The 23,649-nt window shown below is 39.5% G+C and overlaps 2 protein-coding genes across 5 annotated transcripts in view; one reads left to right on the forward strand and one right to left on the reverse strand.

Moving 5' to 3' along the window:
- On the reverse strand, nucleotides 1-23,642 carry LOC120497873. The gene is made up of 4 exons (XM_039699838.1): nucleotides 23,460-23,642; nucleotides 17,790-18,300; nucleotides 6,125-6,292; nucleotides 1-17 (listed from the first exon to the last, which is right to left on the reverse strand). Exons 1-3 carry the CDS (start codon nucleotides 23,640-23,642, stop codon nucleotides 6,207-6,209), a joined length of 780 nt encoding a protein of 259 aa, XP_039555772.1. The 3' UTR covers nucleotides 1-17; nucleotides 6,125-6,206.
- Nucleotides 17,884-23,649, forward strand: part of FHIP1A (FHF complex subunit HOOK interacting protein 1A) — a 79,140-nt gene continuing 73,374 nt past the window's right edge. For 3 of the 4 annotated variants that reach the window (XM_039700233.1, XM_039700237.1, XM_039700238.1), the window contains exons 1-2: nucleotides 17,884-17,927; nucleotides 18,192-18,280. The gene's annotated coding sequence lies outside the window, so the exon portion shown is untranslated. The remainder of the gene's footprint in view (nucleotides 17,928-18,191; nucleotides 18,281-23,649) is intronic. The other variant, XM_039700236.1, reaches the window with a different exon arrangement.

A 23,649-nucleotide genomic window follows, 5' to 3' on the forward strand; every position in this document is an offset into this window, starting at 1 on the left:
TGTGATTGTACTCTGAGCTGTTGAGTTGAAGGAATATTGAAATGTCAGCATGCTTCTTGCCTATAAATAAAGAACACGCATGTAGAATGAGTGGTGTCAAGAAGGGAATGACAAATCATGTCCAGATATAACCCTATATTTCTTGTGTATAGCCCCCTTACAGCTCTATCCAATATTGATATACAATTTCTGCAGTGCAATCCAAATCACATTCAAAGGATGAACAATTTTTTATTTCCATTCATCTTTGTCAGGATCACTTGAACAGCACATGTAACTGAACTCTGCAAAAGGCAATCTTTTTCTGTGCAAAGTAATATCAGAATACAAACAGTGAGCCAAGAAGAAATAGGAAAAACAAAAGTTCACAGCACTCCTAAGAAAGAAAACCAAATAGATTCTATTGAACTAAGTTAAAACTGTTAAAAATTATGTCTATAGGATTTAATTTTTGATTTGCTAATGTCTTGATTTCAGAGTCCTGTAAAATGAATCCTTTTATATTGAAAATATTCATTAAAAGGCCTCCCAGTCCTCTGTCTTCACTCAGCCTGGCTAATACACACATGCTACTTGAGAATTTATTTCAAGCAGGAAATCCTGAGGTTAGCAGAAATATTAGTTTCATTAAAGGCTAGTGAGAAATCAGGAGAAATTGTAGAATCAGAAATGAGGATTCAGGAAAAATGATAGAATCAGAAACCATATAGAGGAACTGTCTTGTATAATCAGTGAAGGACTGTGACATGATACAATGAGGAAAAGCAGTTTTAAGGATCAATGAGTTGGAAGTGAGAGAGACAGAAAGCAACGGGTGGCAGTAGGAAAGTGATAATCAGAACAAACTGCTATACATTTTAGTTTATTTCTGGCTTCTAAATGCCTCAAGCATCTTCTGATTATTCATGTGTTAATCCAGGAAATTAAAATAATGAAAAGATACACTGAGATGTTACTTCACACTTCTGGCCTTTCATTTGATATCATAGTCCTCTGTTTCTGCCATCAACTATATATTTGAATAATTTCTTACTTTTCTCCTGATTACTTTTTTTGTTGGCTACAATAAAAAGCTGTGTTTGGGTATTTGCTCTTTGTGTAATAAATATTATTGCACATTTATGATAAACCCACACGGTCCACAAAAACTCAGACCCTGATCACAAGAAACTCTGTGCAGGTTTCACCACAGCCTCTGGTGTCATGTTTTCTCCATTTCTCATATTACTCTTGGGAGCAAGTTCAGTGATGAACAGGCACAGTGACAACAGAGATGTATCAGCACAGTGCTTCCAGGTGAGTGAGCCTCACTGAAATACCTTAGGGCATTGCAATAGTATTGAATTAGTTCTTCTGCACTTTAAATGTCTTCAAGAGTGCTCTACTAACTTTTTGCTCATGAAGATAGCTGGAGTGTTCTGCAATGGTAGAAGTCCTTTTTGGTGTTGTATAAGGAATATAAAGGCTGTTTGTCCAAAGGTCTCTTGCAGAACATGGCAAACAAGTGCTGTTAGAGCCAGAATCTCAGCACCAGTCGAAGTCAGTTCAGACTGCTGTGCAACCCAGAATCTGTGGAGCTCAAAGATGGTTTAAAGGCAGTCTTGCTTATCCTTCCCTAAGGCTGTGAATTCAGTTCTCCTTCTTCTACATATGCAGTGTAAAATTTCTCCTGTAGCCCTGCTGCATTGTTTACTTAATTTGTCAGCTCCTTTCTACATCAGAATTGGGTTTCCTCTCTTAAAAAAAGAGTACAAATAGGAATGCTTTTCCTGTATTGTAAACAGGCACAGAAGCCTGGCACAGGTATTTCTTTACATCTATTTTAATCTCTGTCAGCAGAAGAGGACACATATTCCAAAGAGTTACAATAAGTCTTTCTACAAACTTCAGCTGGTTTTGGGTCAGGCATGTAAATCCTCACATTATCCACAGAACACATAAAATGTTAAAGTAACTCAGTGGAAAACTACATATTTTCCAAACCTGCAGATTGATTTGATGTGATCACAGTTGTGGGGAAATGGGGCCATCCCATTTGAGTCCTTTGCCTCTCTTCTAGCAAACAACAGGGCTGCCAATTTCTGCCAGCTGTGGGAAATTCTGAGATATGAATATTTATTCACTGGGATAGGAAATGAGAATAATAAAGGATGATGTTTCAAAAAGCTGTATTTTGAAGGGAAAGAAAAGAACACCCGCATAATTTTGTGGCAATTTGTTAAATATAAGACTGAAGAAAACTCAAGCCAGCTTCTTGAAGCTGGCACTGTGAAAGTGGCTAGCTTTTTGAGCCTTATATTTAATATACTGCTCACAGAATTTATCACATCCAATTCTTTTATGACAGTCAGTATAACTTCATGTTTGTGTGTGATTGAGAGCTATATCAAAATGTGTTCCTGAAGTGTTGCATTGTACTGAGCCATTTTTCTCTTTACACTTCAATAAATTTACTACTGTGTGTACAGTGTCCCCAAAATATCTTTTATAAGTAACAGTACTGGAGATTCACCACTGCCTGAAGGTTGTGCTAGATTCCATGCATATTCAGGATAAGATTTTTGCAGTGAAGCCAACAGGAAAAGAAATGGTTGCCTTATAGACAGAACATGAAAAGAAATAGTATAAACAGTACACATAATTAAACAAAGCAGGAGAATCAGGACAGAAGATTATTTCAATGAAAAACTTGATCTGAGGTGAGAGAGAGCAGAGCACTGGGCAGCTCAAGGGGATAGTACCTTCAGTATCTCTTAGGGTTGTGCTCTTGATTGGATTGGACCATGACTTCCACTGTTTTACAAGGGTGGCAGCAGGTGTCCAGCACACTCATTTTAATCTGCTCATTCCCACAAAAACAGAGTATTAGTGAGGAGGAAGTGCTGTGAGGAGCTATGTCTAGTGAAATAAAGTGAGCTAGAGTAGCTGAGCTGAAGAATTTATTAGTGTGATTATACTGACACAAAGAGCTTCCAGTTCATATTGGACAGTTTAGATGCCCTGTTCCTACACTGAATAGCTTATTAGCCAAACAAATAAGTAAAAAAGACCAACAAAAACCTAAGCAACAGCACCAAAAAGGAAACAAGTGACAAAAAAGACAAGAGGAAGGAAATATAATAGATGAGGAAACTGAAATACAGAAAAGTGAAACAGCATTTCAGGAGGAATGGGAGAAGCAGGTAATTAACTCAGCCTCCCTACCCCTTGCTAGTTCAAAGATGCTACCCATCATCTTTACTGGCAAAAGTCAGGAAGACTGGGAAATGTACTTTTGGGTCCTCTAGGCACTTTCTGTGTTGCCACAACAGGATTCTGGATATAACTAAATCACCTGGACACTATGATAAGATAAATACACTGAATGTGTTTAACTGGCTAATTTCTAGCAAACAGAACAAGAGAAAATAAATGTAAGATAAAAGCTGTTATTTATATTTTCATGTCTTGACAATAACATTAATTAGATTATATAGGCCTTTTCTCCTTTTGATTAATTTAGATGCACAGGGAAGAAAAGGTCTGTTTCTAAGACATTTTTACATTTCCAAAATATTGAGGGCATATTATTTTGTTTTAAAAAAACATATCAGTTTGGGTCACCTATGGTCTCAGAAGCAGAGCCAAACCAGACAGGTGAAAAATATGCAATTAAATACAAGCTTGTTATGTGATGCCATTGTAAAACCAAAGAAACAGTGGCATTCTGAGAACAGCCATGGCTCATATTTGGAATTCAGCAGAATAAATAATCTCCTGTAGAGTCCTGTTGCAGCCCCATTGCAGCCATATCTGGAATATGGTGCACTGGCATTTCCAACCATTTAGGAATAATGCTGGAGAAAAATTATGGTAGGTGGTGACAAAGTTTTCCAAAAGTTTCAGGGGAAAAAAATACAACATTTTGTACAAAATGGACATTTTAGGAGCTCCATATGCAGGAAATAGTTCAGTTTATTACAGCAGCTCAAAACCAGTGTTAACTGTTACCGTACCAGGTTTGGTTTGCAGTTCAATTCACCTTCATGAACCAACAGTTAAATTAATTATTGCAAATGAAAACTAACCTGGCTTTTGCTAGCTCTGTATCTCTGCATATGTATTTTAATGTGCATCTGCCTGACACAGTGTCACCCGACAGAGAATGTGTTGATATTTTTTCATTGTCTACCACTCTAATTCTCACTCTTTAGCCTGGCTGGTAGATTTGAGCATTTCAGCTGCATGTGTTAGGTGTCAAAGACTGCAGCACTGCAGCACTTTGCAGATTTTTACGTGGCACCGATGGTAGCTGGGGACCTTGGTGCTTCTGCTGCAACAAATAAAATACAGAGAGAGATCTTGCGCTGCCTGCATCGTGCTTCAGGCAAACTCAGTCTCTTCTGCGTTCCAGCCTCTGGCTATTTGGTCAGCATCTCTGTTCTTTGAAAATGCTTTAATCATCTTTCAATATTGCCACTTGGAACTTCAGTATGGTTTTAAGTCACACCACTTATGTTGCTCTTGCGTGCACTGACTGCTGTAGAAATACTTTAGAAAATGAGGTAATCTTATATCTCCTTTTATACTGGTTTATTTCCTATGCCCAAGATGTTTCTTGTCCAGCTTCTTCCTAAGAACCTAATTTATATTTTTTTATGATCTCCCCTTCTTTCTTAACCTCCTGTTCACAGTAAAATTTTCTTGTAATATTCCTAAATGGGGGGATATAACTGTAGCATTGAGAACCTCTTAATATATATATAACAGTTTGGATTAGTAGGACATAGGCACTATTACCTTCTTGGCAGAACTAATTAGCACTTTTAACAGCTGGCTCTGTTTAGAAACCAAAGTTGCATTATGGCTGAAGATCCTGGAAAATACCATTCTAAGAAGATTTGTCCCTTCTTATAATATTAACCTACATTAACAAAATATATTAAAATGCTGAAGAGATTGTCTGGAACAATGTTACTAACACAGCCAAAGGTCAGCACCTGTTTCAGTTTAATGAAACTGAATCAATGAAAACTGTACAATGGATTTTTATTTTACTAAGAGCAAGCTGTTTAATTTTTAATAATCCTTCTTTCTCTCTGCCCTCCAGCAAATCCAGGAGTGCATTCAGGAGAATATTCAAAGCAAAACACCTATTAAAACTTCTGAGCTGCTTTTCCATCTACTGGGCTTCTCTGGCCAATAAGACCTCTTTTATTCACTCGAATGAATTTACTTTGGACTCAGGTTTTCAGATCACTTTCAAATGGTAGACATTATTTATACAGAAAATAGTATAATTTTGTAGCCCTTACAATATTTTAGGTAGTAACTGATGGTCACTGACAAGTCATAACCAGAGACTGTGTTCTTTAGAAGTTAACATCTCCAAGGTTGATCTCCATCAACCTTGGAGTTTTCCTCTTAACTTGGGTGTGCTAAAAATGAAGGCAGGAACACATCTCAAGTTTGCTTTTGTTCCACTTTCTGAATGGAAGCACGCAAAATTGTCCAAGGGTGAGGAATACACACATATGGAGTGCCACTCCCACACCTTTGAACATGACTTTTGGCTCTGAAAGGTTTTGACACTGGTAGAACTCAAGTAAAAGTGCTTACAGGCAGACAAATCTACAACTTCCTCACATACTCTACTCACAGGCAGATCTGCTAAATTGCAATCCTCTCCATTTTCAGATGCAGCTATGAAAACAATGACTTATATAATAACTTATTAGGCAGCATATTCTAACCTTGTGTAAGTGAAACCATTGTTAAGAAAAGTTGAATACCCCTTTAACCCATTTATAAGCCACTGTTTTTGGCTACATATAAACATCTACTCTTAAAACACTTGATTTACTTCTATGAATTCTTCTTATTACACAGATTCAAAATCATCAAAACTTCATACTTAGGGAGGGTACCAGGCATGGGTCAGTCTAAGTGTTTAGTTGTTTTCCTGGCCAGAGTATTTTGAAAAGCATTATCCTTTTGCTTTCCTTTGAAAATCTAACACAAATTAGCATTATTTTAAACTGCCAGGACAAGCAGGGTCTATATTAGGGCATGACAGGATGCACATTATTAATGATCAAAAAAATATCTGTAACGTATTTAAGATATCACTCTGGTAGATGCCTACACACAATATGGTAGATTTTTCCTTTGTCGTCTTCTAAAGTATTCATACTCGCGTTGTAGGACAATGAAGCCCAGATGTTCTCTCACTCATTCCCAGAAACTCCTCCAGTACAACTTATTGCAGTGGAACTAAGGCTGTAGTTTATGTGCACGGCCATAGAGTGGCAGCCTAGTAACAAAAGAAAAAAAAAAAGCACTTGCTGTTAGAAGCAGTGGGTGTTTCCTAAGGGTTTAACATTTCAGAGGGGTTTCTAAACACTAGAGAGAAAAGTGCAGGAGGCATGACTATTCCCTGGAGGGGGGAGTAATGGGGAAGGGGAGGAGGAAATCTGGCCTTGGTAAAAGCTCAATACTAAGGGGAGGGAGGGGAAAGAGATTGAAAATTGGATGGCAAAGGGGTCAGATTATATGCCCACATAAGCAAAGCTGATCAAAGAGTAAGAAACTAAGTATTCGATTTACGTCTTCAAAATCAAATGCTTTTTCTTCCCTTTGATACAGGCAGTTAAGCACTTCCATCATCTGTGGAAACTAGTGGACAAGCTAACATTAAAGCAAGCTAATTTTTAGTTAAGCAGTTTCACAGACTTTTCATTGATAAAAATACAGCTCAAAAAGCCTCTGAATGTTCACTGAGCATTGCAAATCTAAAATGTCAAAGAACAGAATTTCATTGTTCTGTTGTTTGCCACAGAGTTTTGTGTGTGACATAAGAACAATTAGATTTCTCTGCATTGAGCTTTATTTTTATGTGGAATTAAGTGGGTTTAGCAATTTCAAGCACCCTTGAAACATAATGTAAAAAAATCACTGAGGCTGAGCTTTCTTTGCTTTTATGTAAATGAAAATTAGGATTAACTCCATTAATGCTGGTGGAGTTTCAACAGCATGAAATTAGTGTGAGAAAAGCATTAGCCACAGCAACTTTTAAAGAAGTTAGTTCCAAGTGCTACTAAATTATACAGCTCATTATCCTTGAAACCAAAATTATTTTCTATGAACCATTTATAATTTTACTTCAAATAGCTGCAATTATCAAATTTAGTTATTACACAAATATCTTCATGCTGCAATTCTTGATATTTGTATTTGTGATGTCCATACATATTACTATTACTGGAAACCAGAAGTAATACAAAATTGAGAATAGTGGAGAGATAAATGCCAACCAATTAGTAATCAAATATTGGCTGCACTATACTTTAAAGTTAACAACTTTGACTTCAGCAAGACTGAAGATTATCTAGCAGACTGAGACAGAAATTGAAAAGTAAAGAGTACCCTCACGCAAAGCTGAGGAAGCCTTTGCTGGCAAATTCATGCTCCTTCAAATTATCTCATATCCCTTTTACCCACACACATCCATCTGACTTACTTGGCTGAACATTCAATGATTAAATTTCAGAGAACTGGTAAATACAATACTTCCCAGAACTGTAACAGTTATTTGCAATAAATTGAGTTTTTTAAAGAATTACAAAGATAGTGGGAACCTCCAACCCTCTCAATATTCTCCTGGTTATCAAAACAAAGCTAACATCTTCTTTTCTCCAACTTCTATATCACTACCTCTTAACCTGTTGATACTTTCATGTTTTTAATGTGAAAAGAGATGAAAGTCAAGTAAGCAATAATGGCTCACAAAGTGAACCCCAGATGGGTTTGTCCAGCCTGACATCCCATCTTCTGCAATTGCAAATAGTCCATACTTCCAGGAAAAGTATAAAAATAGCTTGAGTAATGTCTCTCTTCTGCAGCAAGGTATTCAGAAACTTTCTGAGCCAAGGAAGTGACAGAAGTACTTTTTTTCCATTTCAATTATACTCAGTGAGCCTTGCCCTTCATTTTATTTACTGCCCTTTCATCCTGAGACCTCCCTCCTAGGCTTCAGTTACTATCCCTCACACTACCACTATGTGCTGCTTACTCATGTGCTTTAAACCTGCAAACAGATCTCTTCATTGGCAGCACTCCAGTGCTTATGGTAATAAAGGTGCCACAGACTCTACTGACTGAAATTAAGAGAAAAAAAACCATAAAAAAGGCCTCAGGAAACTATTTAGGATCAATAGTACAAAATCCAGCTAACTGTCACTTACTAGCAGAGCCTTCAGGTAGAGTTGGATACTAGGATCAATACTGCATAACATCTTTAATAAAGACCCAGATGATGGGATGGATTGTATGTATAGCATGTTTCTAAGTGACACCAAACTGGAGGGCATGGCTAGAGAGCAGGGAGGACCTGCTCTCTAGAGGACCTCTGTGTCCTGGATGAATGGGCTGATGGTCACCTCATAAAGTTTAACTAGGGCAAATGCAAAGTCCTGTGTCAGGGATGGAATAACTTCATGCAATGGGACAGGCTAGAAGCCAGATGGGTAAAGAGCAGCTCCACATAAAAGGATTTGGAGATACTGGTGGAGTGTGTTTGAAATTGAGTTGAATGTGAGCTGGCAGCATGCCCTTATCTTTTATTGAAGGGGTAGAGCAATAGGACAAGAGGCAATGGGAGTAAGTTAGAAAACAGGAATTCCCACGAGGTATCAGAAACAACTTTGTTACTATGAGGGTAGTCCAATACTAGAAAAGTGGCCCAGAGAGCCTGTGGAATCTCCATTCTTAGAAACCTTTGAAGCATGTGAATCTGGGCTGGAAAAAGCCCTGAGCAACCAGGATTAATTGATCCTGCTCTGAGCAAGGTCTTAACCAAGGTGGCTTCCAGAGATCTCTTCCAACATGAGATTCTGTTTTCATTTCTATTTTATTATTTATTATTATCATGTATTCCTGGATACAGTTGCAAACCCAGCAAGCAACTTCAATTTGACTTTGCAGATTACAATCAAAAAGTGAAACATTCTAGTTCATTCTGCCACTTTTTTCCTACAACTGTATACAACTTTCCCATGTTAATTTCATGAAATTAGCAAGTTACACATGTCCAGCTGATGAATTTATTTTGCATAATCTTTTTGAAAATTGTACCAGAGCTTTGATTAATTTATCATGTAGGAATACCAGCATAGGAACACTTGCAGAGGGATACCTATTTTGTCTGCTCTCTCAGGTTTATTGAGATATTAATGGAGTTGGAATTCTGGGCCATTATTAGGTTGCCTTTTCTTGCTTTCTGTGCATGATAACTATCCAGTGCACTCACACACACAAAAAAAATTATGTGTATAGTCATATATATATATATATATATATATATATACACACACACACACACATTTATATTCTTCTTACACATATATGGAGTAAGGTATCCTGGATCCAATAATAATGAATGAAAAGAAAAATCTTACAGGCTTAAGTTCTCAGCTAAGCTACAGATTTTCCTGTTAATAAGATACAGACTGAGACTCTGCTAGCACTTGGAATATAATGGGATTTCTACTTGTATGAATAATGCAGAATAGATGCTAGAGGACTTCAAACTAACACTAGTTAGCGACATCATTTGGCAGGTGAGATATTTCCCACAGGTCACACAATTCTACATATTTATTCCTACTGATTTCACTAATCTCTGCTCTGGAAAGCCAAGCTCCTCTACTAGAACATCTCCTCCCATCTGATGCAGATAACTCCAGCAATAAGCCTCTAGTGACTGGAACAGATGTTTCTGTTTATTTAATTTATTTATTTTACTAATACACAGCTGTCAGGGCCAACAAATAAAAAACGTTGAATTCCATCAGGACTGCCATTTCCAGTGACTACATCTTAAAGGACAGAGTCTCTAAAACTTATTTTCTAAAAACAAGGGTGTCAAGCTTAAACTTAAATAATTATTTTGATAAAGAATCTCAAGACACTAGTATCTGGCAGCTTACATTCTAAATATGTAAGTTCTTGATTGTGCAAACTGATTTCTCAGAGACAAGTGTATATAACTCATGCTCTACATTTAGGGCACATTTCTTGAACTGTAATGGTCCAAATTCAAAATTAATAACAACTTAATATATCATCCAAATTATTTCAGATAGTAACTATGTATTGTTAGCATTTGTATTGGTAAATGACAACCATATGCAAGTTTCCCTTAATGCAAGTAAAGTACTACAGAATCTCATTTCGGGGAGAGAAATATAAGAAAAAACAGCAAAAGGAAAAAAAAAAGTCAATAGAAATACCCAAAAAGGCAGCTGAAAGACAAATTCCCTTGAATTCTGAGTATTTCTGGTTCTCTATTTTGCCTTCAGCAAGGGAGTTAATGGCCAGACTCCCACCAGCAGTGGCAGTGCCTAACTTTCAGGTGCTGGAGTGAGATTCACCCTGAGCTACGTGTCCCTCATGGAGTGTAGCCCCTACACAGGCCATCCAACAAGTGCACTGAGCAGGGAGCTGCTCTGGGCCAGCCAAAGGGCTGTGTCATGCAGAGCAGTGTAACTGCAGTTCTGTACTCTCTGGAGATTAAGGGTACAAATTAGGGCTGTAAATGAAGATTTTTTTAGAAGATTTTTTTTAGAGAGCACCCACAATCTAGAAACTGCTCTCAGAAAGAACAAAAGAGAGCTTCCTTCAGAACGCATCTGCTGAGGAGCTGCTGTTGGCTCTAGATAAAGTACATTAATAGATACTTTGCCTGCAATATAAAAGATCAGGACTTAATTTTAACTCAGCCAAAAAAATTAAAACTCACCTTCCCTTCCTTGCATCAATATTTCTTACCCATCAATTTATGCAAAGTGAGAAATTAGGGAGTCTTTTGGAGCTGGAGTACTATACTGCAAAGAGCACAATCCTGGAACAGTAAGCAAAAGAAGGATGATTGTATCAGCTGGCAGATAGGAACTAACTCTCAAAGGGTGAGAAAGAGACTTGGAACCTGGTCTTTGTATTTTATCCAATGATTTTAAAATGCAAAGGGTTATGAGTGCTTCTCACCTGCTAGATGCTTTTGAAAAATATCCCAACAGGATTTTATTTCAAATAATTTAGGCACCTACCAATGCAGATATTTGACCCCCAAATCTCCAACAGCCATTGATCTCTAATTCAGCAAATTTATAAGAATTTCAGTAAACTTCCTATTGAATACCTTTCAGAACAAGGAGGAACCTTAAAATATGGGGCTTTACATGTGTGATTTGGCTGGTAGTCATTCTGGAGGCTTTGTCTCTCTCCAGCTGTCTACTCTGAGAGTTTGAAGTGTTTAATTGCACACAAAGATGGGTGCTCAGCTTTTCTCTTGAACTAAGTATTTGGAATAAATCAAATTATTGGCAAAAAAGTTAAAAAACAATTTTTTCAAAATATTTTACAAAAACTTTATACTTAAGATTCTTAACTCTTGTCACCCACAAACTCTGAAGAGAAAATAAGCTACAATGCAAAACATTAAAACCAACTCAGTTTTCAGGAAATAAACCTTTATTTTCTGTATATCCTTGCATTTGCAAGAAATGCAAAGCAAAGCTTTCTTCCCTGGCAAGTCTTACTTCTGTCTCTTATTTTCTCTGTAGAAAGTAACAGCTACTGGCCATGCAAATATCTGAAAATGCAGAAGAATCACTTTACTGCAGACCAAAGCAAGGAACAAAAAAGTCCTTGCAGAGAAACAAAACACTACTAACAACTACTCTCTGATTTTTAGATTTTTTTGCCTTGCAGCTGAATGGTTCATCTCCTGTCTAGCATTAGCCTATTCACAGAGAAAATCAGCATTCACATACTCATACAAGAATGCTTCTTAATATTATTTCATTGTATTTCAAGTAATATAAGAGAGACATGCCAGCTTATATGAACTTCCATGCCTCTTTGTCTCTGCATCCCAGGCATGCAGCTGCACAGTCATTGGATTCAGAGAGCAGGGGGCTTGTACAGTATGACAATTTATTTTTTCTTCCCTCAGTTTCCAGCAGATGAAAATTTATACTGGCTCAGAAAAAAATTAAAAATTAAATACAATTATTAAAGAATTGCAAAATTCCAGTATGACTGATTTCACATTTGGTAGATAGGCTTTGTGTAACTCAGACTGTGGGATTTGGGATTTTCCCATATCATGGTTAACCTATTCCCCATTGTCAGTAGCTCAGCGATTAGAGTCTACCGCAAGGTCTATCAGGAGGACAAAGTAGAGATTTTTATGAAAGCAGAGAGAGGTGTGACTTTGGAAGGGCAATATAATGGTGAATACTAAGGGAGATGTTATGGAAACAGAGAACACTGTGTAGGTATTAATAAGCAAGTGCTTCTCTAGGGAATCTCCACAGATTGCATCATAATTAGCTAGGAAGAGGCCTTGTATTTGACCCAGTGTGCAGCACTGCTGTTGTGGCCTACTAACATTTTCCCTGCGGGTGAACTGTCAACATTCTTTTTTTTTTTTACAAATCTGAAACAATTAAATTATTAAATTCAGGTTTTCAGACATGAATTTTGAGGGGGTAGTGCTAGAAAACATGGATGTTTTTTACTATTGATTATGATGTGACACAGATAGTTACAGAAAAATAGCTTTGGCTCTATTTGCTCAAATGCCATGTTTGCTATAATCACAGTTTTTATAACCAGTACGGCAGAGTAATGCTGATAACCTAATTTTCACAAAAAAAATGTGTTATGTAGTTCTTGGACAAATCTTCCCCTGGACCTTGGAGTACAACTTGTAATTAGAAGAGGAGGACTGAGCCTTTATATATCTACTGCTACTCAGCCTCTAGGGATATATTTTTCTTAAATATCCTCCAGCTGTATTCTTAAGGTAAGGGATTTGCTATGGTTCAGACATAAATCTTCTCTGGCAAAGATGGTTTAGCAAATCTGAAAGAAATCTATAAGAGACAGAAAAAAATTCTATCCTGCAAAACTAGCAGCCTGTGGAGAAGGAAGGAGGTCTTGTCTTGCTTCTGTCAGAAGTTGTCAGTTGTCAGTTGTCAGTTCCTAAGTTGTCAGTTGCTTTCCTCCTCCCCAAAGACACAGTTTGAAGGATTTACAGCACAAGTCCATGGTTCAGCTCTGTGTCTTTAAAGCACAAAGAGAAAAGGTAAGGACCTTAAGAGGACATAGGCATGTTCTCAGATAATATATTGTGTGTTTTGGGCACATAATCTCAAAAAAACCCAAAAAAACACCCTCACAAGCAACAGAGTACAATTCTTTCTAGATGCCTATCTGTTAAAAGACATTTTTTAAATCATACTTTCTGCTTTATATATTCTCTGTGCTAATTTATGGTGCCCCAGTTCATTCTTGCCCTCATGCTGCTCCCTCTCCTGTGCCAGAGTAAGGATTTATGTGGTGGCAGGTGAAGCAGATCAAAAAACTGATCCATGTTAAATGTAAGCACAAAAAAGGGGGGGTTAATTTTAAGCTGGATCGTGGAACTGATCTCATTTATTAAACAGCTCTATAGATCAGGGAAGATGGAAATGTAGGGAGGAACAGAATGGGTGGAGGAAGACAAGATTACTTCTTTTGCTAGCAGTGCTGACCTGTGACATTTTACAGTGCATGAGAAATTACAGACTGTGAGAGGACTGACTTTTGGAGCACAGTGAATTAACGTATTCTCAAAATTACTGTCAGGCCCTTATAATGGATCATAGATAACCAAATCTGGTTTTAAAGAGGAAAAATAATTTTATTAAAGGGGCAGTGAACTTATTTTGGTTTGTCTCATAAATCACTAACTTATGATAGTCATAGGTAAATCTCTTCAAATAAATCCTGTTATATAACTTTTAAAACAAATTTTCCTTTATTTAAAGTGTTGTCTTGAAACAGGTAAATCAAAATATACCAATTAAGATAGATTATGAAATCTTTAATTTTTTTTTTTTTGTTTATCAAAGTACAAACACTTAAAGGTAATGTTTTAATTTCCAATCTATTTACATACTTGCATTAGTTACCAGTCCAGCCAAGTGTCTGGATTGTATCCATGTAAATGCAACATTTATCTGTCCTAATGATTTTAGAATGGTACTACATTGGAAATTGTGTGTTGCAGCAAAATATCTGCAGAACTGTATCTCAAAAAAAGCTTGGGGATATCTTTTAACATTAAGGGATGAATGTGCCTTATACCATTCAGATGACATATGATTTAGGTAGAAGTAACCAAGGGTTTTTCATAGGCATTTAGCGTGCTTTCCTTTCTTAGTATGAAGGTTTTAGGGTATGTGTAGAGAAAATTCTGAAGTACCGTTCTGAAGATTTAATGCAAACTTTCTTTTTTCCTGTTGCTCAGAGAAGATAAGGAACGATGGCTGCAGTAAGGCATATAACATGGCTGTATTTCTCTTCATTCTTACATGGGAAATGTCTATCTTCTAACACCTTTCCTGGAAATCAGATCTCTTGCTAAGAAGCAAATGTGGTATAGGTTTGTTTTACTGAGGTGGTATCTAGATCAAATTGAATAAAAATCTGTGTTAAATGGGGCAGTTCAGAGGTCACTTAACTTACAGTGAGCATTCTGGTTTGTTGACAGTAACTTGGGTTTCTTCAAATGAAACCACTTCTATCTTAGGGATTTTCTCTTTGTAGTACACCTGTGATTAATAATTGGAGAGTGTAATTCAATTCTTTGCATAAAGTACACTCATTTATGGACAAATGGATAAAATACATAACATGAAAAAATGGCATAGAAATCTACTGTAAGAGAGCTCTTCTAAAAGCTGTCTGGTTTACCTTTGTAGATACACTTGGTCATTTTTTGTCTGCAACAGAAAATATCTTTCTGATGCTGCAGGCATGCCCAGGGGCACAGAAAGCAGAAACTTTCTGGAATTTCAATAGAAAGCCCGATTTTTCTGTGGAGTAAAACTTGTGACCAAAAGTATAAGCATAAATGTTGTTGTGTTCTCTAACTACTGTAAATACAAAGTTGTAATTATTAGTAACTTCACTGGAGGTACTGCACAACTGTATCAATGATACAACATTCAAGACCAGCAAGTGCTGGTAGTGAAATCTCATGTTACCTTCAGTATTTGCAATTATGCTGTCAGTCAGCTGTGTTTGGGTCCACGTGCTGTGCCTCTAACTCTTACACTTGGGTGAAGTATTTCTCAGGAGCTAAGAATGCCTCCAGAACAAAGAGGGTGAGTAGCAGGATTAGTGTGAGCTTGTGATAAGCCATCTTTACACTTCCATCTCTTCTTACTCTGTGTGATAGAACAGCTTATCAAATGATTAAGAGATAGGGATGTAAAAGGACGGCTATCTTGGATTCAACCTAATTATCACAGCAAAAATAATTATGGAGTACTTTTAAAATGCTTAGAGCAACAACAGAAAGAAGCAAAATAGATTCTATTGGCATCTGCGAGAGGCAGTGCTTCAGAGGCTCACTGCTTAATGATCTGCTTAGGAGGAGAGGTTTCACACTGAGGGCATCTTTCCTCCCTGTGCTGGCTGATGCTTCCCATGCTTCTGAGACCAAACAATTTAAACAGAAGTATCCTCTCAATACTGAGAAGTATTTCTCAATTTCTAAAGTCCTCTAGATAATTCTACCAAATTCCTAAGTTGGCTTCTGCTCTGCTGTCCTAAACAGCAGCCAAATGCCATCCATCTCTGCACCCAGGCTCAATAGCAGCACTTGGAAGCTGCTTCCGGGATTTATGTAAAGAAATACCAGATCTAACGTTGGAAAACAGCTCTCCAAAGAGAGACATGCATGCTCAGACATCCAGGCAGTAGATTCTGGATTCAGACTGTGAGGGGATGGTGTTACTAGCTCTGCTGAGCACCAAGCACCTCTGCCATAGCATTTTCAATAAAGAATTATATGGCCTTACTATTTCATCTTGCAGTTCCAAAACCAATAAACAACAGCATGTGAGGGAGGAATTATAGTCCCTGGAAATGGCAGTACTCCCTTCTCCTTAAAGTTTAGATTTAGTTTCAATGTGTGCCAAGATATAGTACAAGAACCAATGATTCTTCCAGTCTTCCTAAGTGGAGGAGTAGAGGAACCTCAGTTGTGTTACATCAGTTTTATTTCTTAGTGGATTTTTGGATGACAGTTTTATCCTGGGTTGGGAAACCTTAACTCTGGCATACCCAGGTGTGAGTTAGTTTGTGTGAGTCTAGTTAGTTAGAAATCTCAGTAAATTATCCTTTAATTACATAGAGCTTTGGAAAGAATGCTTCCTGAGCTCAGAGACAACACCATTACACTTGGGAGATTATACTATACATTTATTTAAATGAGCTGCTACCCTAATGGGCCAGCATCTATTCCTATTTCAAGTCTTTTGTGAAACCATAATAAAAACATTTACAATCTAATTAATTTATCTGAAGCCTTAAAAAAAAAAGAAGAAGAAAACATAGTGGCATATTGAACTACGCTCAACTATTCACCACAGCAGTCTCTCACAGTTACAGTGAGGTATTTAAAAATAAGAACGATATAGTGTTACAGAATCACAGAAAGGTTTTGGTTGGAAGAGGCCTTAAAGATTATCCAGTTCCAACCTATTACCATGGGTAGGGATGCCACCCACTAGACCAGGTTGATCAAAGCCACATACAACTCAGCCTTGAACACTTCCATGGAAGGAACATCCAGAGCTGAGAGGAACCTGTTACAGTGCCTTACCACCTTCTGAATATGGGATTTTCCCTAACATCTCATCTAAAGCTCTCTTCTTTTAGTTTACAAGCCTTACCACTTGTCCTATCATTATGCACCCATACAAGAGGTCCCTCTCGCTCTTTTTATGAGCCTACTTCAAGCATCACACAATTGACAGGGTTGGAAGGGGCCTCTGGAGATCGTCTAGTCCAACTCTCCTGCCAAGGTAGGTTCACCTCCAGCAGATGACACAGGAACTCCTCCAGATGGGTTTTGAAGATCTCCAGAGACAGAGACTCCATGACCTCTGTTGCAGTGCTCTGCCACTTTCAACCTGAAGAAGTTATTCCTCACGCTGAGGTGAAACTTCTTGTGTTTCAGTTTATGCCCATTGCTCCTTGTCCTGCAGCTGTGCACCACTGAAAAGAGTCTGGCACCATTCCCATGGCACCTGCCTTTAATGCATCAGTATGTATTAATGAGATTTTCTCCCAATCTTTTCTTCTCTGGACTAAAAAGGCCCAGCTCCTGCAGTCTCTGCTCATGAGAGATGCTCCCTAGTACAGGAGGGCTATAACAAGGTCTCCCCAGAGCCTTCTCCAGGCTGAACAACCTCAGCTCTCTCAGCTTCTCCTCAGAGAAGTGCTCCAGGCCACTGATCACCTTGCAGCTTGTATCATTAGGGAACTACCTCTAATTTTCATTTGTAAGATCGGGATAGATTTAAAATGGTACTTCTGGCTTGTGGGTTTTCCATGTAGGCAGGCAGAGATGGCAGGAAGCTTTCTTAATTGCAGGGTTATCTTTTTTTAAGTCAGGCTCTATCCCCCGAACCGTGTCTCGGCGGGCGGCAAGGGCCGCCTCGGGCCGGGCCTCCCGCGGCAGGTCGCGGCTCCTCCCCGCCGCTCTGAGTCACGGCCCGGCCCCACTTACACAAACCCGGCGGCCGGTGCCGAGCGGGGGCAGCGCGCTGTGAGGGAGCGGGAGGTGGGGGCGCGGGGTCCGATGCCCGCCTGAGGAACCGGAGCTTTCGGAGCGGGCGGGCGTGAGTGAGGGCGCTGCCGTCCGAGGGATTAACGACGGCCCCGCTGTCCCGTCGCGGACGGCGATTTACCTGGGTGGCCACCTCCCTCCCTGCCTCCCTCTTTCCTTTCTTCCTTCCTTCCTCCCCGGAGCCGGTGGTTTCGGCGGAGAGGGAGTGGAGCCCGCCTGGCCCCTCCCCGGAGAAACTTTCCGCCGCCACCCGCGCCAGGTAGGGGCCGGTCCCGCTGGGGCGGGAGCCGTGAGCGGGCGGCGGCGGCTGGGACGGGCCCCGCACGGAGTTTCGGGGCTGTCGCGCCGCCGCTCGGCCTGTGGCAGGCGGGGCGGGCTGTCAGGCCGGTGTCACCCCCGGCCGAGCAGCTGCCGTCTGCCGCAGGGCCGCCGCGGGCTGAGGGCAGTATATAGGTCAGTGGAAGTAATGCCCGCCTAATCCCCTTTATCTTTTTGGCTCGGCTTTTCCGCTGTTGGTTTGTAGGACGACCCTTGGGCAGCGTTGGCCGCAAACTTCTGGGAGAGAAAGGACCCAGGCTTGGCGCAGGGCTGTGTGAGCGGACGAGTGCCGAGGTGAGAGCATGGGATACGCGCTTTTATTTTCCGGGAGGCTTTTCCTCCCGAGTGTGACGCCTGACCGAGTGCCAGGTGTTCCTGCGTGGGGCTGTCACCTGCGGGACCCTGTGTCTGTGTGCCGAGTTTGGGTTCGGACTTCTGCTTTAACAGGTTAATTAACATTGATTATTTCTTTCTCCTTGCGTCACTCACCGAATCGCCGAAGGCTGTGTTGGCGTTCGCTTTGGATGCCAGAGGAAGGTAGAGGTCTCGGCAACTTGGGGGCCCGGGTAACGGGAGAATACAGTGTGCCCTGACAAAGTGAATACTGTGTTGCTGTCTCTCATCTTTGAGGAGCTATTAGCAAGGTCATGTGAACCTTTCTGTTGCACAAGGGTGTTGGTGGCAACTCGACTTGATTGAATCACTCCATGTGGGCAAATACATAGGTGCTGGCAGGTGCCCACTGTCTGCTGGGAGGTCATGCATAAGGCCAGCCTGCCAGTATAGGAGTTTGCCAGGTTGGGATATGTGGTTTCTTGTAACTGGGAAAGGCTGAGGCGTACTTGATGGTATTTGGAGATTTTTATTTCAGTCTAACTTTTCTCTTCCCTGGGCTGTTTGATTGGTTTTGTGATTAGCATTAACATGTCTCCTACAGTGACAGTAAGAAGAAAAAAATGCATAAAACTGGTTGTGTAATTTTGTATGCCACTCTATTACTTGTGGTTGAACTGAATGTGACTTGAGAATCTGGCAGTGCCCTCTCTGCCCAGGTGTTTTCTGTTGATCAATGTGAAACTGACGCTGTGCGTCAGTTACATTTTCCTTTAGTACAACAGTGTTTTTATTCTCCCATAAGCAGTAAGAAGGATCTAGGGCTCATCTTAGTGGGGAAGCATGAGGTCTTAGTTTTGTTTTCATTTTCAGAGAGAAGAGGTAGTGATAATAAATTGTCCATTCAAAGAGATCTCTCATACACCAAGGTAGTAGTGTTAGGTCATGCAGTGTAGACCCATGTCTCTGTCCTATGCTGGTTTTATATCATAATTTCTAGAAGACAAACCCTTCCAATCAACATTTTTTCTAAAAGGTTTAAATACCTGAAGGAGTGAAGTCAAATGATGGTTTTCACATTGTCTGTGGTACTTTACTTCTGCTGGAGTATGTGTGTACAAGAGTCCACCTGATCTGAAACTAATCTAAGAATTAGGACCTAATGCTGTAATTTGTTTCTTTCTCTCTGGCTCTGCTTTAATGAACATGGAAGGTCAAAGGAAGAAAGGAAAGACAGAAAAACTTACAATCCATAAGGTGAAGTAGAAATAATGGTAGAGGGCAAGGTTATACCAGTGAGATATTGATGTGAGGATGGCACTGGTGAAACTCGTGGAACATCCAGATGCTTTTTCCTCTGATCTGTCTCAATCAAAACAATGTTTTCAATTGACTTCCAGTAACAGCTGTTTTAGTCTGTTTATTGAGCCGTGGTGATTGATGATATGTGCTTTGAAAAAGAAGTGAATCCTATTAGATTGATGAAAAATATGTGGACAAAGCCTGTGGAAGAAACTTAACTTTATGTACATGGTTTCCTTTTTTTCTTCATAAAACTTCACTGGGTCTAAACTGTATGGTGGTGCTGGTAAAAACTGGATTGTACTCTGTAAGGGTTTTGGCTTTGAGTTCTGGTTTTATTTTTGGGATTTTACTCCACTAAATGGGATACAAACCTTTACAGAAACTGAAGCCAAGAGAAGCAAAATTGGAGAAACTGCTGCTAATGTGGTTTTATTTGATCCTGGCATGAAACTGAGTTTTGGAAATCTATAGCTATGTTTTCTCTTCAAAAAGATTATAATGATGCATTGATGCCTGTCAAGCTTAAGTCTTCAGATTTGCAGGCTCTCAGTACCATCTAAGGCATCAGTTGCTCTGTTAAACTGTACATTGAAGGATTATTAAGATTGCTTTGATATACATCATTTTAAGACTTCTTTTTAACAAAGAATTCATTCACAAGTGCTGCTGTTCCTCCCTTGCATATCTTTATTTATTATATATAGATGCTGCTTTTTGATGCCTACTGAGGGTTTCATTGCAAAAGATCTCCAAATTTTAATTAGCCTGATGGGAATCTTGTTTAGCTCTATAATGTTTGAGTAGCATACTTGACTTTTTAAAGATGCAGTTCTCCACATCCTGATCCGATATTACTGTGAGCAGTAGTTTCCCTCAGACATGAGAGAGGTGTTCTTTCTCTCCCTCTCTTTCTCCCATGGCATATTTAGTGTAGTTGGTATGTTTGTGGTGTTTGTTATGTGCTGCTGAGAACAAGGCTTTGTTGACCTCTTGTTCTAGTAATCCTTTTTGGTAAAAATTTTATAACTATATTTGGGTTTACAGACAAACTCTCAAACTCTTCTACTCAGACATGCTGGCTTGGCATTGCCATCTTACTTATGGGCTCTTTGCAGCCTAATGGGGTAGGTCAGTTTTACACTAAATCTCTGCCACCCCAGCAGAATGGTCATGCACTGTATCTGCATCAGAATAAGCACCAGGAAAGAGGGCATCAAGGAAGGCTTTTAGCAGAATAGTGCTTTTGGGTGTTTCAGGTAATGCAGTACACAACAGATGTCCATATTTTTGGTACGTTATGGTTGCACTTCTAATGCTCTGATAGGATTGAGTAAAGACAAACAACCTTGGGGTACTTCCAGAAGAGACTACAAAGGTCTGCACTAGTCAAAAGTTGGGTATGAGTGACCTAGAAATTCTGACATTTTTTTCAGTCCTTTTGGCAATACAATATAGTGGCCAAATAAAGACTTGTAAGTAGATGCTGGTATGGGTGCTCTGTAAGAATGTCTGTATCTTTAAAACCTCATTCAAACAGCTTTCAAGAAACAGTGCCTTTTCCTGATCTTATTAATTAATTTGGAAAGTAGAGCTAGGACTTCATTGTGTCATGGATAGCAGGCCAGTTAGACCTGGATCAAGTTGCTGAGGTTGCACCTCAAGTCCTCGGTCCATTTCTGGGCCCCTCACAAGAAGGATGTTGAGGTTCTGGAGCATGTCCAGAGAAGGACAGTGAAGCTGCTGAAGAGTTTAGAGACTGAGTCCTCTGAGGGGTGGCTGAGGGATCTCGGGGTGTGTAGCCTGGAGAGAAGGAGGCTCAAGGGAGACCTTATTCCTCTCTACAACTGCCTGAAAGGTGCTTGGAACCCAGTGGGTGTTGGTCTCTTCTTCCAGGCAAACAACAACAGAGGATGGCCTCAAGCTCTGCCAGGGAGATTCAGGCTGGACTTTAGGAAGAATTTCTTCATTGAAGAGGTGGTTAAGCTTTGGCATGGGCTGCCCAGGGAAGGGGTGGAGTCACCATCCCTGGGAGTCTGGAAATGACTGGATGTGGCACTTGGTGCTATAGTTTAGTTGACATGGTGGTGTTTAGTCACTCGATGATCTTGCAGGTCTTTTCCAGCCTTAATAATTCCGTGATTGTAGTGAATTAAAAAAACAGTTTTGAATGCACTTGTGAATGTGTACAATAAGTGCTTCTGGCTTAATATCACTCCATTGTAATACATGTGTACACACACCAGTGTGTTTTAAGGAGTCAGCTTTAACTGTGGAAGTGCTGTGTTGGTAAGGAAGCATTCACCAGCTGAAGTTAGCATTATGAGCACTGAGGAGCTTTGGGAACCCATCTTCCCTAACCTGCCATTGTAGGCATTGATCATAAGACTTCCTATTAGTATAGGCAGGTATCTCTCAGTCAAGGACTCGGTGATGGTATGATAAGAATGCTTTGCATGTTAAACCATGTGGCCAGAAAATTCTTGTCTAAGGTGATCCTAAAGGGCATGTCCAGGTGAGGCAATTCCATGTGGAACTGAAACAGAGCAGGTAAGATAAGAGCTTGTGAGAGTGGTGATACAGGCTCAAGGCGTGTGAAGACATAATCTAAGAAAGTGTTACCCATGATATCAAGTGAGATTACATTTAATTAGCAGAGGAAAGTTTGGAAGCAAGACACAATCATAGCTATCTGCGTGCAGGAGGCCCAGCATGTAGTTGGGACTTTGACTCATTATCTCTGAACAAAATGTAGCACTTTTTCCTAGCAGTTGGAAAATTTGCCCTGAAATTTGTTCTGTTTGAAACTGTGCTGGCTTGCTATACATGGTGAGTTTTTGGGAAATCAATGACTTCTTTATCTTTTGCCTTTCCTTAAAAAAAAAGGTCAAATTTTGATGCAATACTGAATTGCCTGTGCATACACTAACGTTAGACCATGACAGTTAATTGTGAGCTAAACATAATGGTGTTATCTACTTTTTGTGTGAGAACATACATAGCATCGCTAGATTAGTGCTAAAAGTACGAGGCAAATTCTTATGTCATTTTTGCCATTTAGCTTTAGAAGCATAGTCAAATGTTTTCTCCCCTGGTACCTCTACTGTAGTCTCCAAGCATATGGCAGACATGGTTTTATTTATTTAAACATTTGCATGCCTTAGAAGAACTTGTCTTTTTTTTAAGATAGGAAAGCTGTGTGGTAATAAAAATATGCTAGATTCTTTGTGTCAGTAACTACTACTGAAAGACAATTGTGCCCATTATCCTTCTGATTCTAGCTCATTTTTGCAAGTTGCCTGGATTGTATATTGGTGAAGTGTAGGATTTCTTGCTGTGAGAGTTTTTATATAGAAAGACTATTCTGGCAATACAAGTGGAGTTTGCCTGCGGAACTGAACAAATGATGCCCTTGAACAAGCTCACAATTGGAAGGCTTTCCTGGAGCATGTGAAACAAATAAAAGTTTTAAAGTATTGACAGTCTTTATATTCCAGTAAACCTTTGGATTGTAACTTAAATTTAGCTGTTGGCTAACAGTTGAAGAGTTAAACTGCTGAAGAATCAATCTCACTTGCATTCACAAAATCTTTTGTAAAACCTCAGATACCCCCGAGCAGGAGAGAAGAGAATATTATACTTTTGAGTTAGTTTTATTAACAATTAACAGTTAATATAATTGTAACAACTAAATTATTTTAGGTTTTTTACACACTAGTCAGAGAGCTGTGGTTAAAAAGTTGCTGTTGTCTTGCCAAGTCCAAGAAGTAGCATGGATTGTTATTGAATTGTGTTAACTCATTTTGCTGTGGCAGGCTCCTGCCCTAACACAGCAAACCTGAGAGGGAGAGATAACTTGGCTTTCTGCTTCGTCACTGTACTGGCACGATCCTGAGTAGTGCTTCTGTAAGCCTGTATACCTTAAACATACAAGGCAAGAAGGAAGCCTGAGCAGGGAGGTGTGCCTTTCATAATTACAAGTTGAAGGTGGAACATCTGTAAGTTTCTGCTCTGGACCCATGGCTCTT

This window comes from Passer montanus, unplaced genomic scaffold, assembly GCF_014805655.1.
Source record: "Passer montanus isolate IOZ18808 unplaced genomic scaffold, ASM1480565v1 scaffold14, whole genome shotgun sequence".
Lineage (NCBI taxonomy): Eukaryota > Metazoa > Chordata > Aves > Passeriformes > Passeridae > Passer > Passer montanus.

Coding starts and splice junctions, on each gene's coding strand:
- LOC120497873 (XM_039699838.1), bottom strand. CDS start 23,642: ATGGGTCCAGAGCAGAAACTTACAGATGTTCCACCTTCAACTTGTAAT. Junction 18,301..23,459: donor AAGTTATCTCTCCCTCTCAG/GTTTGCTGTGTT, acceptor GGAAAATAAAAG/CGCGTATCCCATGCTCTCAC. Junction 6,293..17,789: donor GGAGGGAGGTGGCCACCCAG/GTAAATCGCCGT, acceptor TTTTGTTACTAG/GCTGCCACTCTATGGCCGTG.